The sequence below is a fragment of the Citrus sinensis genome, chromosome 3 (genome assembly GCF_022201045.2).
Source record: "Citrus sinensis cultivar Valencia sweet orange chromosome 3, DVS_A1.0, whole genome shotgun sequence".
In the NCBI taxonomy this organism is placed as follows: Eukaryota; Viridiplantae; Streptophyta; class Magnoliopsida; order Sapindales; family Rutaceae; genus Citrus; species Citrus sinensis.
Genome location: NC_068558.1, coordinates 25633147 through 25652427, shown reverse-complemented (window position 1 = coordinate 25652427; position 19281 = coordinate 25633147). Strand labels below are relative to the sequence as shown.

Below are 19281 nucleotides of genomic sequence, written 5' to 3'. Positions count from 1 at the left end.
GAAAAACTCACCTAAACTCCAACCTTTGTTAACCAAGTCTCCCCATAAACATGCATTTATTTGTTTAAATTGGATTTGAACTCAATTAGATGTGAACAACCACTAAATAGTTTAAATCTGACCCTAGCGAAAATCCAGTTGAAACAATAGGATTATCTAGGTTAGAGTAATGGCAGTTTTTTTACATGTTGGTAAAAATACACTAATTGTTTAGATCCTCTTATTGAAAGTAAGATACAATCATTTTTTACATGTTAGTAAAAGTACACTAATTGTTTAGATCCTCTTATTGAAAGTAAGATACAATCATTTCTTATTCCGGTGATGAAGGAAAGAACATAAAAGTAATAAATTTCTTTTAAGAGTATGCAAGTATTATTTTTCTAATTTTTATGTTCAATAAATTAATCTAATTTATGAAGACTCTCTATGTTTTGATGAATTATATGCTTAACAATGAACGAACTAGGATTAGAAATACGGCAGAATGATTGAAAAGAAGGCAGAGAGGGAAAAGAACAAAATTCTTAATTTTAAAATTATTATATTTTGATCCGGGCTTATTATGTAAAAATTTTGAAATTTGTAATTATTGTTATTTACAGAAAATGATAAAGACCGCAATAAAAATACCAAAACTGAGTGTTAGGTACAATGGGGGTAAGCTAGTTTTGTCCTATAATTATTACCTAATCTATCAGTCTTCATGCCAACATTTATTCGGCTTTAGTCAGTGTAGGAAATGTTAGATGAGATGGACATATCAAAGAGAAATAGCAATTATATTTTAATTTTTTTCCCTGAGTCCACCTTGAAAAAATAGAAAACAATTTGATCATAATTGGAAAGTAAGATCATGGTTAAAAAGTAATATAATAGAATAGAAATTGAATTAAATAAACTGTAAACTAAAACTTTTTTTCTTTTTTAAAATTTTGTTACATAATTTTTTTTTACTGAATGAGAAATATTTCGGACACTTCTGGTCTGAGTAAACAAAATGCACATTTCCATTAAATCCTTGCCCTGCATATGCCTCAACTAAAAAATAAAAATAAAATGTTAAAAAATTATTTTATAGTGATAAAAAAATTTTGAAAATAAGGTTTATATGCTGGAGTAAATATAATAGCTTTTACATGCAGGAGCAAATACCTAAAAGAACTCTCTTTCCTAATTTTGTCATTTTTTTTTAGTTATCTTATTGTAAAGAAAATGTTGCAAATTTGGAGTTTGTAATAGTTGATAAAATCAAGATGTTAACTGTTAATAGTGTGGACCACCATGATGTCCCTATTGATGAATTTAATAGCAATTGTCAATTTTTGTGTTTAGAGGAAGATGTAGCTGTAATATTTAACTGTTGTGTTTATTCGCAAAGAAAATTCAAAGGAAAAAAATCATATGGTGTTATCGTATTTTTTTTAATTATTTTTTCAAATAACGATAATTTCATGTGATTTTAACGTGTTTTGTCTATTAGTCTTTCAGTTAACTGTAATTTCATATTTGTAGTTTTAACATTGATTCTGTCACAATTCTGAAAAATTATTATGAATAAATATTAGCATTCCTTATGGTGAGGATAAATGATATGGTGTCGAGATGATGAATGATTGATTAAAAAAAAACAAAAAAAAAACCCTAATATCCAATGCAGCTACTGATGAAAGTAAATTGCACTGAAGGTGGAGCAACAGGTAAGAAACTTCACATTATGGGGGAACCATAACAAACGTGTGGGGGATGTTTATCACACTGTGATCTTCAGTCAAAAACCAAGCCCCAAAACTTTAGCACAAGTTTAGAACTCATGCAATCCATGGTTTAAGTTGGGCTCGATCTTCTTATTTGACCCATCTCAAAACATGCTCAAACTCGGTCCCACTTCTGCCTCTGTAATACTAACAAGAAATTTCAAGTCATCAACAACAACTATAACAACAACAATAATAATAAAACAATAATCCTGACAATACAAATTTTCTTAAAAAATCTATTATTTCATTTAGGAATTGAAAAAATAGATAAAAATTCAGTGTTGAACTAAATTTTTACTAATACCTAATGGTCCTTAGATCTAATCTCATTTTACCATTAGAAGTGGCAACGAGAGAGGAGGGCAGGAGATTGACGTCTCTGTACTTTCTGCTTAAGTCGTCATAACCATTTTATTTTCGTTATAATTACTTTAGAAGAGGGGATGAGGATGCCCAATTAATAAAAAGTGATCCCCAAGGATACTTACTTTTTGAATAACTGACAATTTTAATTTCTCTATTTTATATAATCATATCAATGTAAAAGTGTAAAATTATAATACCAATACAAAAATATCAAAAACAATTATGTCAATTAAAATACTTTTGTCAAACTAAGTTAATATCATCAATATGTGATTTGTCCACAAAATAAAGGTGTTATTTTTCTATATAATTGAGGAAATGACAAATTTCATTCAAGTTCTTATATGATCTCTTATCTATATTGTTTCTATAAATATTAGGACTTTTATTTACATACATATAAATACAATTCTTAAATATATGTACTAAGAATTATGTTAAAAATATATATATATAATTAAAATTAAAAGCAGGGGAATAAAGAGGGGATGGGGATTTACCTTATTCTCATCCCTTCCTTAAATAAAAATTTAGATATTAAATTTTTCTCATACCATCCCTAAATAAAAAATTAAATATTAAATTATGCTCATCCCTTCTCCAAATAGGGAATATCCCCAAAAAATGTCATTCCTATTTGCCACCCCTACCAGAATAGTATTAAGTTATTTATTTGCTTTGAAAACAAAATGCAAGCCATGATATTACAAGTACTCCAATCATATTCATTATCAGCTATCGTGCTGAGTATGTCTACTGTAAAATCCTTGACAAGAAATTAAAAAATTTCGTTCTCTTGTGTTCCAAATTTTGCGTTTTAAGTTTAGTACTTCAGGTTGCATATAAACTTATTATGTTCTATGTACGGAATAAACAGAGATTGAAGTTTAAATTCTTTGTCTAAGTTTTATTTCAGAAGTTGATGCATGATCTATCATCCATGCCTCATAAACTTGGCATGAAAATAAACAAACATTATTTCTCAGTTCTCACACAACGTAGGGAAAAAAATAAAAATTAAAAATCAGTTGACGTGCAACACAATACCCTATTCTTTGCCGTCTCTCACTCTTTCTCATTAACGTCCTGTAATTGTACAACTGGCTGTCAATGTTTTTATTTATTTAATTAACACCCTGTTTAATAAATATCAATCTAATTTATATCGTAAAATTGACACTTGGAATCTATAAACTCAAGATCCCATTAATGGCTTAGCTCTCCCTTCTTTTCTACGTAAATTTTTATAAATTAATATCTCAATCTTCCTTTACATTACGATTTCCATTTATATATATAGTGAGAGAATGGTGATCTAGTTTATCAGGATCCTCGATTTGAACATATATATATGTTAAATCCCATAATTTAGTAAAGTTTTTTTCAATACATTATAAAACGATACAGCTTAATAGTATTAAAAATTAACTCTATTAAACCATATGCCTTAACAGCTTTCAATGAATAAAAAAAAAAAAGAGGACACCCCTGCTAAAGAGGGACTAGGTGTGTGCATGAAAATACATTGATTTTTTTATTATATATTTTTTTCATATATAGAGAGTATATAGCCAGCTATCTAGCTAGCTAGAGTGAGCCATTCGCTTGCAAATTTGAGAAGCTGCAAATATAGAAGATGGTGAGGCTACTGATATTGTGTTGGGTTTTGCTGCCGCTGCTGGCGGTAATGAGTGGTGGCGTTCGCGGCGGAGAAGTGACGTACGACGGCCGATCTTTGATCATTAATGGTGAAAGAAAGGTTCTTTTCTCTGGTTCAATTCACTATCCGCGGAGCCCTCGAGAGGTATTATATATACTTTTGTTAATCCTCTTCATTTCTTTCGTTATACAAATATGTCATGCATGATATTGATCCGTGGAGATATTCTAAAGTTTCTGCTTAGAATTTTCTTTAGACATATTTCATTTATGATTTTGATTTATATTATTTATTTTTGTATCGATGGGTGCTTTAACAAAATGTCATTTTATGATAAAATTTGGAATAACGACAATTTTCATGAATGCCAGCCTCGATACCATCTTGTAAATTATATTAGTTATATTTGTATGAGCAATTTAAAACTATGTGCTACGTGTTAATTTCTCGAACATTTTATGATCTTTATTTTGCCATAACTTATCAAATAATAATTTCATTGAAAAAAAACACGTGGATGCCACTATGAGTTGGTTAATATATACTGTTTAATTAATAAATTCTCTTTGCTAAATAACTAGATATATATGGGCTCCTCGAAAAAATCGGAAAGGCCAGTGCGTTTCTCTGGATCTTCCCTCCTACACGCCAGTAACATATGTATAACATCTATGAGATTGTTGAAGCAATATTTGTATTTTGCTTGTGGCTTACTCCAATGTTTCATTGGTAAAAAGGAAAAAAAATAAAAACATTTTCTTATTAATGTATCGTTTGACTTTTTGTATTAATTATTGATTAATACGGAAGTGCCCTTTTGAACTCTATGATTTAAAAATTACGTAAGTGGAGTACATAAGTTTAAATTACTATGCATCATGGAGTATATAAGTTTATATTAATATTAATAATTTTATTTTTTTTATCTAATAGTCACTAATCATTGATATAAATTTTACTTCAGAGAAATTGAGATGATAGGGGAGTTCAAGTAGTGAAACACATTTATTTTAGAATATAACAAGTTTTATTACGTAAGAGTAAAACAAAATTTAAAATTGACTATCCATTGATATTAAAAGAAAATTGTACTGAAATTATATCAGATGTGGCCATCCTTGATAAGCAAGGCCAAAGAAGGAGGATTGGATGTGATACAAACCTATGTGTTCTGGAATCTTCATGAGCCAGAACCAGGCAAGGTAATTACTTAATTAATTAACTTAATTTCATCATTTTCAAAAAGAGGCTGGCTAACCTTCAATGATTTTATTCTAATTTATGTTTATTATTATTATTACATTTTTTTAGTATGATTTTAGTGGAAGAAGAGATCTAGTAAGGTTCATTAAAGAAATCCAAGCACAAGGATTATATGCCAGCATTAGGATTGGACCTTTCATTCAGAGCGAATGGTCTTATGGGTAAATTTCACTTCTGCAACTTTATTTGAATTATTTACTTATTCTTTTTCTAGAACATTTAAAATTCAAATTAGGGCTTCTTAAATGGTTGCAGAGGCCTCCCATTTTGGCTGCATGACGTTCCAGGCATTACTTTTAGATGTGACAATGAACCCTTCAAGGTGATGGCAATATTTAATTTCGTGATATTTTCATTATTTCGTGATTAATGCCTATTCAGAAAATGAGTTTGAATGTGACATTATTTCATATTTTGTTGATCGATATGGAAGGCTTTCATGCAAAATTTTACGACAAAAATTGTAAACATGATGAAATCAGAAAGGCTGTATGCCTCACAAGGAGGCCCCATCATTTTATCCCAGGTAAATAAATTTTTTCTCATAAATGAACTATCGTATATATTTGCATTGAACTAAAAATAAAAATTCGCAGGTCCAGATATTCACTCATTTTAAAATATAAATTTCAGAGAGACAACATCGTCTTGTAGTTAGACAAAGTTGTCTATCCTCAAATTTACATTTTTAAACTTGAGGGTCTGTACTGAATAGTGACTTGAAATTAAATTTCATGTATATATTTATAGATTGAGAATGAGTATCAAATGGTAGAAAATGCTTTCGGTGAACGAGGGCCACCATATATCAAATGGGCAGCAGAGATGGCGGTCGGACTTCAAACCGGCGTGCCGTGGGTGATGTGCAAGCAAGATGATGCACCTGATCCTGTGGTTAGTCTCCATCTTATTAGGTTTAAATCAAGACGATCTTCTGAAAATATTTTCATTAGCTCTATTTCTTTGCAGAAATAAGCACTTAGGTCCCTCATGTTTTAATCAAGACTCGAGGGATCCAAGTGCCTATTTCTCTGATATCCTTAATTTGTTAAGTGACGGTAATGTAAACATTAGAGGCCTTAGTGAATGTATTCATAACCTTAGGTAAAAGGATACCGATGCCCCAAGCTTTCCCACAATGGTCAGCTAGTCACCCAACATTTCATAAATGTACATTTATACCCTTTTTCTTCTTGTTGTTTCATTTATTTGGATGGTGAAAAATTCATTACTATCCGTTACCCAAGGATTATTAAACCATGGTCAATATACAATAATGTTCTTATCTCCGTTCAAATAAATGAGCAACTTGGATCCACCTTTGGTAAACCTTTCCTGGGTTTCAATGTCATTTTCTCTAATTTTTATTTTTTCCAGCACGAGCTTTTGTCCATCTTCAAATGAGATCTAATATTTTTATTCAATTTGCAGATAAATGCATGCAATGGGAGGAAATGTGGGGAGACATTTAAGGGGCCAAATTCTCCCAATAAGCCATCTATATGGACAGAAAATTGGACTTCTCGGTATTTATAGCATTATAATATATCATGGAATAAATTTTTGTTTCGATTGTTTACTTTATTCTGTTGTTATGTTATTTGGTTTTCTATCTTGCTTCGTACAAATCCTTTTGGTTGCTTTGAAGGTATCAAGCATACGGTGAAGATCCCATAGGAAGAACTGCTGACGACATAGCATTTCATGTTGCATTATGGGTTGCAAGGAATGGAAGCTTTGTAAATTATTATATGGTAAAAGAATTATAATCCTTCCGGTACCTCATATTTATATATAGTGGATTGATGTTGTATATGTATGTTCTCTCGGTTGATCTCACTTAAACAATTTCTATCATACATGTATCATGTGTGTATTTATAATATGTGTGTGTCTATGTATATATATTAGAAATATATTTAATAATCATCTATCTCTTCATCTGTTGATGTCATATTTGTTGGAATTTGTAAGTTATACAAAACAAATACTATTTAACTGTTGAAAAATCGTATCCCATATATACAAAAATAATAACATAGATGTTTTAGATCATTTTTAAATACAAGGACTAACTGATGTGATGATTATCTTAAATTACAAAAAACAAAGAAGCATGTATCTTATTGACAGTGTATATGTTAATTCTGTAGTTACGTTCGGAGGATTGTATGTGCGTGTGAAGTGTTTTTAAACTTGGCTTTTAATGCTCTTACACAGTATCACGGGGGAACCAATTTCGGAAGGGAAGCCTCAGCTTTTGTAACAGCAAGTTACTATGATGACGCCCCCCTTGATGAGTACGGTATGCGTACTTTTTTCTACACATATTTTCCTTTTTGTTTATATTGTTTCCTCTTTTCTAAATTAATTTTGACAAATCACTTGGTAACATTAAGGTATGATCAATCAACCAAAATGGGGCCATTTGAAGGAGTTGCATGCTGCAATTAAGCTGTGTTCAAATACTTTACTCTTGGGAAAGGCAATGACTCCTCTTCAGCTGGGTCCAAAACAAGAAGTATATACTAGAAATAGCATAATTAACTCCCAGTTTGAGTGAGAACTTAAAAAAAGAAAAAAAGAAAAAATCTGATATCATGAAATTAATGTAATGCAGGCCTATCTCTTTGCTGAAAACTCATCTGAAGAATGTGCATCAGCCTTTCTGGTGAACAAGGATAAGCAAAATGTTGATGTTGTCTTCCAAAATTCTTCTTATAAATTGCTCGCTAATTCGATTAGCATTTTACCTGACTGTAGGAATGTAATCTTCAATACTGCAGAGGCAAGACTACTTAATCATACATTACCTCTTTAAATTTGACGGGTGCTGATCTAAGCTGTGTTGATGTTTTTAAAAATTTTGTACCACGTGTATGCATTTCTAATCGTGTACGGTTATGATTTAACAATATATATTTTCTTATCCAATTTTGCTAATTATAACTTTGTAAAAGGTAGCACAAGCTAAGATCAGCAGCACTTATTTGTTTACATGCTTTTAATTCATTGGCTATAATAATTAATTTCCATTTTTTTGGGGGTTTTGTTTTCTTTAACAGGTAAAAACTCAAACGAATACTAGAACAAGGATACCAATCATGTACTTCAACGTATCAGATCAGTGGGAGGAATTCAAAGAGCCGATTCCTAATTTTGAAGACACTTCGTTGAAATCCGATACTTTATTAGAGCACACAGATACAACAAAGGATACATCTGATTACCTATGGTACAGTTTCAGGTATAAAATTCAATTATTTTGACATACCTTGGTGCAAAATTTTACTTAAACAATATTAATTTGAAACAACGCATTGATTGGTTGGTTGATTCCAAATATTGCATTGTGCAGCTTTCAGCACGAACCTTCTGATACTCGAGCTCAACTCAGTGTGCATTCTCTTGGGCATGTTTTGCATGCATTTGTCAACGGAGTACCCGTTGGTAAGTTCAAAGAGTCCTTTTGATTTGCGATTCGAAAATTATTTTAGAAAAGTAAAATTAGTTAACAGGTTGACAATTTTTTAATGTGTATTTTTTTAGTACTTTTAATATTTGAAAATGTGTTTGATATAATTAATACTTGAAAACGTGTTAATTTTTACACGTGCAGTCCTATACACCTAAAAGTTCTTATACCATGTATCTTTATATTTTGGGTTAAATAAGTGTGATACAAATTTATAGCATACAAATTTCATCTTCTATATAATACTTTTCAAAATCTTAATATTTGTTAATAATTACCTTATTCATTCATTTTCAATTTGTTGTCAATATTATTTAGGATCTGCACATGGAAGTTATAAGAATACAAGCTTTACGCTCCAAACTGACTTTTCATTAAGCAACGGGATCAACAATGTTTCTTTGCTAAGTGTGATGGTTGGATTACCGGTACTATTCTATCTCCAAGTTTCTCAATTCTTCAAATAACTTTCACTGAGACTCTGTTAGGTAAATAAAAGCCACGATTACTGTGAATAAAAATTTAATTGTGTTAGGTATTTGACAAATGTAGTTGAGGTATTACAAAATATTAATCAACAAGTGTTGGATAAAAGCACCTAAACTTCTAAGCCATACTTGTAAATATTCACCAAAAATTTTATAGCTGTTGCCTTTAAGGCAAAGCTGTCCAATAATTATACCAAACAAAGCCTAGATTATTATAGTCATTCTGAAGTCAAGTGATTTTCTCTTTTGAAAGGCAAGTCTTGTTCATTCGAGAATTTTCCCTAATTCATTCATATTGTATCAAACAATTAATCAACTTAATTCTTCTATGGTTGTATTAAGGATTCAGGAGCTTATTTAGAAAGAAAGAGATATGGACCGGTTGCCGTGTCGATTCAGAATAAAGAAGGAACCATGAACTTCACTAACTACAAATGGGGACAGAAGGTAATCTTATATATATATTTAGTTTGGTTTGAGAGAAAGACATTTAGGTGGCTATTGTTTCTCACTTTTATCGATTTTTTTAAAAACTCTTTTCGGGTTCTTTTACTACTATAATCTAACTATCAGTCTACTGTAACATGCTTATAAAAAAGTAGGAAGGATTTTAAGTGTTGAACATTTATCAGTCAATATTGAAGTTTGAATGTAAAATATTCGCCGATTTGAATGTAAAATAGGTAACTAAAAATAAATTATGGGACTACTTATACTTAAACGTTTTTACTTTACATTTTGTTATAACTTCTTATTATAGAAGTTTATGGGCTGACTCATACTTAAAAATTAGCTCAATAATTGAGAGTTGCATCAAATTGATGTACTCGACTTAAGATTCGTTCTTCACTGATGTGAGATAATACTCTTGACACTTAGTATTTACTTACAGGTAGGATTGTTAGGAGAAAATTTGCAAATTTACACTGATAAAGGATCCAAAATAATTCAGTGGAGTAAGCTTTCATCTTTAGATATTAGTCCCCCGCTTACATGGTACAAGGTAAGAAGCAAGTTCAGATAATTCTTTTTTTCTTTGATAATGTAGTAACTTTTAACATACAACTCGTCATTTTTAACACAGAATGTCATAACATTATATTACATATGTAACTAATTAATTGACATTAAATGTTAATTAATAATTTTATTTTTGTTGATAATTTGATAGACTGCATTTGATGCAACTGGCGAAGATGAGCATGTTGCATTGAATCTTAATGGAATGAGAAAAGGTGAAGCTTGGGTTAACGGCCAAAGTTTTGGTCGATATTGGCCCTCTTTGAGAACTCCTCGAGGTGAACCTTCGCAAATTTCGTAAGTACCTTTAATTTTCGCCAAGTCCAAATATTTATTTTATGCTATATCTATGCTCATTTATTTTAAATTAACAGTATAAATTTTAACTCAGTTTATGAGTAAGTTTTCTGGGTTTGGCCTAGTGGCTTTCAATCTATTCCGTCTTAGCTAGTCACTTATAAATATTTGAATCCAGAGAAGTTAAAAAAGTTTAATTTCAACTTTCTCCACCTTCTACCTTTGTGAAAAAAGAAAAATACTGTAACAAATGTATTTTTAAGTTTTTTCTCCTTTATTTTAAATGTTCAACAATGTAAGGCTATAGAGTTGTTTCTAAGATACTTAGTAATTTTTTTTTTGTGACTTTTTCTAACTATGTTTTTAATTGTTATTTATTTCATATTTAGATACAATATACCAAGATCCTTCCTCAAGCCCACAGGCAACCTTTTAGTTTTACTAGAAGAAGAGGGTGGAGACCCTCTATCCATCACCTTAGAAAAAGTTGTAATTGATTCAGTTTGTGGGAAAGTAAGAGCTTCTCCTTACAGACATTATAATGGAAGTAGAGAAGCAAAAGTAGTTCATCTACAGTGTGCTCCAACTTGGTACATTACTAAAATTTTGTTTGCAAGCTATGGAACCCCTTTTGGTGGCTGCGGACGTGATGGGCATGCTATTGGGTATTGTGACTCACCAAACTCAAAATTTGCTGCGGAAAAGGTCAGCTTTTGTTGATTATTGCTCAATTCCTGTCATCATATTTTATACACATTTTTTATTTAGTTTTAACATATATGAATGTTCATTTAGTCCATAAAATGTGTGAATTATCCGTTTAGTCTTTATATATTCAAAAATTATCTAAAACACCTTGTAGTTATTCTTGTGGCACTCAGTTTTTTTAGGATAAAATATATTTGTCTGATATGACTTAAAATTCAAACAAATTTGATATGTATATTTTAACATAAATAAGTATACAAAGACATTTTGGATCATTTTTGAAATAACACGGAGTAATTAAGTAACTGCCTCAAGCCGAAGGACTAAAGTAATTTGTTTTATAAAATCTTTGATTATTTTTTCTTCATCAAGGCTGATCAAATTTATAATATTTTTCAGGCTTGTCTAGGAAAACGGAGTTGTTTAATCCCAGCATCTGACCAATTTTTTGATGGTGACCCATGTCCAAGCAAGAAGAAATCTTTGATTGTTGAAGCACATTGTGGGCCGATTTCTATAATGGGTTAAAAATTGATCCATGGCTTCTTCATTTTTTTTTTTTCATTCATCAAATGAATCAAATGTTGGTTGTAGTAAATTCAAGAATAAATCAATCTTTTTTAAAAAAAATTTGCCCTTTCATTGTCGCTAGAAGCCTAAAAAATTAAACAAAACGCTAAGCCTAGACTCTTAGACGGATTAAACAAAAGTAAATCAACAAATTCAAGATTCCTACGAAAAACAATAACTTTGGGGTTGTTATTTGTGTCATGACATGATTGATTAATAAACAATCTCAAGGAGAGGTAAAAGAATTAAATTGTTGTTGCTGCTGCTGCTTATTTTCACATTCATAGTCCAGCAATCAACTACAGAATCTTCCCCGAAATGAAAATCAAATTAGTTGGCTAGAAGCAGACATATTTATATGTATGTATCAGTTACTTATATATATATATCGGACATCAAGATCCAAAACTCTACACATTCGTTTTTAGAATAATGCAAAACATCTCAATATTCGAGTATCAATTTGAGTTTTAATTGATATGAAATTCATTTATTAGAAAGTAATTTAGTAATTTTACAAACAATGATCTAACATTCAATAAATTAGTGATACATAGTATAAAACTCAAGTTGGGACTCAAATAATAAAATTTCTAAAATTATTATATTTTTTAACACTAATATATATATATTATAATTCAAAATCTACTGATATTACTATTAGAAATTTGTTGGGACTATCCAATTAAATTTTCGTTTTCATTAATATTGAAGGAAAATTTATTCATATTAATGGGATAGATTTTTGTAGCTCGCACCTGTACTTTTGAGTGCATAGAGGTGTCACCGTATTACAATTCCAGGGACACATCGAGCACCATACCTACTACAGCCGGAAAAGAAAAGGCCTTATGTATTTTTTAATATCTGCCCAGTGCCCATGCTCTTTCCTAATCCCAATGGAAATGTTACACAATAATATTATGGATGATCAAAATTTAAAAGGTGGATGCCCTGAGTAAGAAAAATCTTTTAAAGAAAAGAAGTTTAAGAAAAAAATTGAAAGGTAGTTTTCACTATGAAAAGGACAAGCCCACTTGCTCAACCACAATTCGAAAGAAAGAAACGGGCAATACAGGCAACAGTGCAGCACCATTGGCTAAAACATCAAGCTGCGTCTGCAAGTTAACAAAAAGGAAATGGATTTTGGCAGCATTCACTCGAGACTTTGCACTTGGCTTGAGATGAATTCACTGTTTCTTGAGACATTGAATTTATTCTTTCCTATCCACGTTGCACATATTCTTCGACCAAGTGACTGTTTACTCGCATTCTTAATTTGCATTATCATTATTATTTTTTTCACAGAATCAAATTTATTCTCATTGGTATATACTTCAAATTTACTAGTAGGATAATGCCTTTTTTTCACTTAATGTGATAAATAAAAAAGTACTAGAAATGCAATTTATAAAAGTACTATATCTTTGTAAATAATTAATTTTTTATATTTCATTTTAATTTAGAGGATAATATCCCATCTATCTAAATAGAGATAAAATTAATGAAAAAGAATATGAAATGAATAAACAATCCACCTTGGCGTTTTTTATTTGGTCCTCATACAAGTTCTTTGCATTGCATGTCATAACATAATCATAAATTATATATTATGTATCTATATCAAGTAATGTGTCTCTATTCTAATAGTTGAGGCATGGATTGATGCTATCTGTTTGATATAATAACATATTGTGTGTAGAAAAATAAGATGTCTAAGTTTAGGATATATATCAAATTAATTGGATGGACCACCCTAGGCCTAGCTGCCATGACTCTTTGCAATCAAAAAATTAACTAATATATATGTGATCTTCATTCAAAACCGATATCCAGAATTATAGATGCATATATATATATATATATATATATATATATATGAATAGTTTTCTAATCAGAAATTTCTGACTTTAATAAAGTCAGAGATTAGCTAAAAGATAAAAAAGTTTATATTTTACTACACTACTTAATAAAATACAGTGCATTGGAGTATGTATTTATTTTATTTTTTAACTAATCCCTAATTTTATTAAAGTTAGAGATTCCTGATTTTATTAAAGTCAGAGATCCCTGATTGGAAAATTACTCATATATACATGTTGATATATATATATATATATATATATATAGATATATATATAGAAATATTTAATTCTTTTCTCGTTTCTTGTGCTTTTCGATTTTGGGATCCAATGGCAATCGGCCCCTTGTTGATTCTCCTTATCCTTATTCTTTTGTTCTTTAGTTGAAGACACAGTATCAGCATTCAGCAATGACTTTACCCCCAATGATTCACATGCCCTTTTTCGAGAAACAAATAACTCCACCCAAGTCCTAATAGAAACCCAAGGCTCCTAAGTCCCAACAAAAACGCCAACGCCCTAATTTCAAATTTTCATTTGATGATTATTTTGGGTTTAATTTTCTTTAGTGGGCATATAAGGGTAGATTTTCTTTAAAATTTATAGAATAATTCCCTTTAATCTGAAGTTGACTTTCTGGTTAACTTATTATATAGGAACATATAAATCTAACTTATTCTCAAAATTATCTTTACTTCACCGTCGTTATTTTTTACTTGACAAGGAAGTTAATTTATTGTTGGAACAAATATTCCAAGTAACTTACAAATAACTTTTATCACATCTATGAAAAAAAAAACAATAACAAAATTAACAAATACAGTGATGTCATGATAAACAAGAAAAAGCATAAAATTGTCCCCTTCAAAAAATTTTTCATAGAAAATATTTTTTTAGTCCCTATTATTTGATTTAATTATCTATTTAGTTTGTATATGTATTTTTGAAAAAATCATAGTCTTTATCATTACTTTTGTAGGCATCGGCTTTAATTTTTTAACGAAAAATAATAATATTTTGTATGGTATAACTTAAAATTCTAATAAGTCAGACATTCTAACAAGTCAGACATGTAGATGTAGTTGATAAAAAATAGGGAATAATAAAGTGGCGATTTTAATGAAATTAAATATATAAAAATACCATTTTAAGTGATTATTCTAAATAAAAAGGTCAACTAAGTAATTGACTCAAATTATAACGGTTAAATAATTATTTTAAAATACTATTTTTAAAATATATTCATTTTTTTAAGGGGATGATATTTCTACCTTATAAATTTTATAAACCCACCCCATTTTTAGAAGGGTGATGATATTTCCACCCCTCAAATTCTGTAAATCCACCTCACTTTTAGAAAATAATTACAAAAAATTCTCATTATTTTTAAAAATTTCAAACAAAGAAGTATTTAAAAGAATTAATCAATTAAATCTACCTTAATTTATTTTGTTGTGACGTAAATTTTTTTATTATATTTGACTAATAAGATTGCTTTAACCTAAATTTAAATGGATTATTTTACCCTTAAAAGGTAAAAATACCAAAAATTTAATTTAACTTCAACAATTTTTTTAATTTTATACAAAATTCATTGTTTCTAAATATTTCATTCTACTTTATTAGTATGATTATTAATTTTTAATTAAACTAACATAATGTCTTTATGAGAAAATGCTCATTAAATTATTAGGCTATCAAATTTATGTCATGTACATGTAAAATATTGAAAATTATTAGATTTCATTTAAGAAGTTAGATTATAAGTCACAAAATTAAGTGCCTAAAGTATTAGATACAAAAACACATATTTTTTGGGGCAAGTGGGTCATTTTATGTCATAAAGCAAATTAATTAAATAGAATTTATATTAAACAACTTTAATAGTAAAAAAATAATTAAGAAAAAAATATAAGAATGATTTAATTGATTAATTACATAAATTTTTGTTGATTTGTATTTATTAAAAAAATGTGTATTTACTGTAAATATTTTTTAGAAGTGGGGTGGGTTTACACAAATAATGGGGTGGAAATATCCCTACCCTTTTCAGAAAATTATTATATCAAATGCACATTATTTTTAAAAATTCAAATTAAGAAGAAGTTTAAAAACTTAATCAATTAAATCCATATTCATTTTTTTAATGAGACTATATTTATTTTATTTGATCAATAAGGTTGCTTTAACATAAGTTAATACAATTATTTTACCCTCATAAGGTAAAAGTTACAAAATATCTAAAAATTTACTTTAATTTTAATAATTTTTTTTTACTTTAATGATGTATGAGTAGTACTTTATTAGTACGATTATTAATTTTCCACTAACCTAACAAGATATAATTAGGACATGTGGAGTATTGAAAATTATTAATTTTTATATAAAAGATATTAGATTATAGAAACTAAATGCCTAAATAATTAGTTACAATAACAAATATTTTTTAGGTAATTTGGTTATTTTATAATCTAAGGGTAAAATGGTCAAATCAAATTTATCTTATATCAACTTTAAATAAATAAAGATTGTTGAAAGACTAAGTTAAAGAAAACAATATTATAAAAATGATTTAATTAATTAATTATTTAAATTTATTGTTAATTTATAATTTTATAAAATAATGTGAATGCGTTGTAATTATGCTTTCGAGGTAGGGTGAGTTTATAAAAATAATGAAGTAAAATATCCACGCCCTTTTTCTTATTTGTTTTGGCGGGGTTTTTTTGGATTAGTATCTTCCAGTGGGAAGCCACATAAGGGCTAGGATGGGCTATAACCGTCCAAAATTTTGGGAAAATTTTAAATAAGCCCTTCGAAATAGATTTATTTATAGTGATATTATTAATATTTTTAATGATGTTTCATTTTTTTCCTTTATTCTTTTTTAACTTATTCATATCAACCTTAACTCATTTTCTTCTACCCAAGTCTCTCTCACTCTTTGCCCTCTAACTTTGGTGATATAAATAAAAAAATAAAACACCATATTAAATGCTTGATTTTACTTTTTGTCCTAAAATTAAGGAATTTTATTTATAATCTGATCATCTCAAGTTCAATTTTAATTTTGGAATTGTGATTTAATTTAGGTAGCGTTTGTTTTTTTTTTTTTTTTTGGTCTGAAATCTGAATGGATCTGAATTTAACTAAAATCTAAATAAGTCTGAATACATATATCTGAATGACATGTTTGTTTTTCTTTTTTCAATATCTGAATATAAGTGTTAACTTATTTTTTTTTAAAAATCTTAAATATGATATTTTGACATATTAACTTCATAAATATTAACAGTACTTATATTTATTGGTTAAACACATGACAAGTTATAAATAAATTATTTAATTAGTAAAAAAATGATAATTTTTACCTTAACAAAGCATGAAAAGCAAAATACATATCAAACACACGTATTTTTTGCATTGACATATGATACTTATAATGTTATTTTTAGTATATTATATTTATACTTTTTCTTGTTAATTATATAAGTCAATCAATACTTGTTTAATCATTGGAATTAAAATTAATGTATTAAATAAAATTCAAAATCTATTATAAAAATAATAAATATAAATATAAAGAGATGGGACCTATTATAAAATGCATTCACCTAAAGTGCTATTATGTTTAAAATTCTCATCACCAAAAAAGATAATAATAATAGTTGAATATACATACAAAAAAGGGATAAATAAAAAATAATAAAAGGATAATTTATATAATAGAAAATAAATTTATTTAATAGGGGTATTAATAAGAAAAAATATTAAAATTCCATTCAAATATTTTGCTATTGAGATAAAAGTTATAATATATTTTTTTTTTCATTCAGACCTAAACATCTTATAATTAGGTATAAGTGATAAAAAAATAAACAAAATAAAAATTTTAAATGTTTAAAAATAATTCAAATTCAGACTTCAGCCGAAAAACAAATAACCCCTTAATATCTACCTTGATTTATAGGAATATTTTATTATTCTTTTCTTTCATAATTTTTTTTAGTTAAGTACTTAGCAAATTATGAGCCATCTTAGTGTCTATTTTTAAATTTCTTGAAGTCTAATTAAAGATAAATTCTTATTTGTTGTTATTTTATCTCTGTTGACAAACCTTTCAATAAAAAATCTACATATTATAATTTTTCAAAAATAATTTCGATATGGCCACTCTAAAAATATCTAGTAATTAATACAATGTCTAAATATATATATATATATATAGTTTTCTAGTTCGGGATATTAAAGTGCGGGAAACATTTGGAGAAGCGTTAAAACCTCATGGTTTATGTATTTTTCCGGACGTTTCTGCACTTTAAAATTTCGAATTTGAACATTTTTATATATGTATGTATGTACGTATGTACGTATGTATATATGGTCCTTCACTCATACAAGTATCTTTTTTTTTTCATGTGAACACGTGCTAAATTATGTAATTTAGTAGAATCATTGTAGATTATTTTTTTTCATGCAAATATATTGCTAAATCATATAATTTAATAGAATCATTGTAGATATACTATTAAACCTTATAATTTTATAGTGCTTTCAAAGATAATTTTATCAAGCTACACAATTTAACAGTATTTTATTAACCTGTACAATTTAATAGTGAATCCGCTTTATAAAAAATATAAGGTGCCTGCACCATATTGCTTCTCCGGTTCTCCCTTATCTTTATCAAGAAACAAATTTCAACCATGCTTTGATTCCTAGTGCCTTTTAACCTTTCTATTTCCACTGACACCTTTCTGCCGCTTTCACCATCAGCGAAGGATTTATTACAAAACAAATAGCAAGGAAGTTGAACACTATTCACAATTATCTCCATATTCACTGTACGAAGTAGGCAAGTAGCCCTGGGACTTTCCATGCTGTGTCATTATTGAGGTGAGAAGGTTGGAAAAGTATTAATTTTTGAAAAATTATTCATTGTCCGCATTTTTTTTTAATTTTTTTTAAAATATATAATTTTTTTTATTGAAATCCACATAAAATTATATTTCTTTTCGCTTTTTAATTTTTATTCGAAGGCTGTTAAGAAAACTAACGGAATATTATATAAATAATTTTTTTACCCTTAAATGTAAAAAATAAATTATCCACCGATTACTTTTTTTTTCGTATTGTTTCAAAAATACACAATTCTTAATTCTTTTTTGCTGAACTCAATTTGAAGTTATATTGTTTTGCACTTGTCCACCACTGTATTGTTGTGAAATGATAATTTTACCCTTATGATATCAGCAAAGTTCTAACAGTATTATAACGAGAGTGGACCAATGAAAAAAATGTTAATTTTAGGCGAGTGCTGCAAAAAACAAATTGTGTATTTTTAAAAAAACGGTGAAAAAACGGGTGGACGTTGGATAGTTTTCCTTAATTTTTTTGTGTTGTAGTTTTTTATTTTTATTTAAATTACTGATATTAGATATATATATGTTATATTTATAACTCGGCGTGATTATTTGCCGTCAAATTTCTCTAGTCATGACTCGACAAGAGAATTAAAAAAATAAACAGTGTAATTCTTATATTCATATATTCAGAAAATTAAATAAATTATTTAAATTTAAATATTCAAATCAATTCGGATTTCATCTATTAATTCAAATTTATTTAGATTTCTGACTAAAATATGAACACCACCTCAATTACGTACCAATATCTATAATATCCAAGCTTAAATCCTTCAAAAAAGTGAAAAATCACTTCCCGTTCCTCTCAAACATTATCTCTTCAGTGCTTGGGATTCCATAACCACAATCAAATAAAAATTGACAATCACATTCTTAAAATGAAAGAA

At 28.3% G+C, this 19281-nt stretch overlaps 1 protein-coding gene across 1 annotated transcript; it reads left to right on the top strand.

Moving 5' to 3' along the window:
- The first annotated feature begins 5503 nt into the window (after positions 1–5503).
- On the top strand, positions 5504–11579 carry LOC102610172 (beta-galactosidase 16-like). Its single transcript, XM_025098067.2, has 15 exons — positions 5504–5575; positions 5800–5943; positions 6481–6575; positions 6698–6803; positions 7270–7354; positions 7449–7570; positions 7670–7837; positions 8115–8296; positions 8408–8499; positions 8843–8952; positions 9355–9459; positions 9905–10015; positions 10184–10329; positions 10719–11034; positions 11437–11579. The coding sequence occupies exons 1-15, from the start codon at positions 5519–5521 to the stop codon at positions 11563–11565; spliced, it is 1968 nt and encodes a 655-aa protein (XP_024953835.2). The 5' UTR covers positions 5504–5518; the 3' UTR covers positions 11566–11579.
- Positions 11580–19281: the final 7702 nt, after the last annotated feature.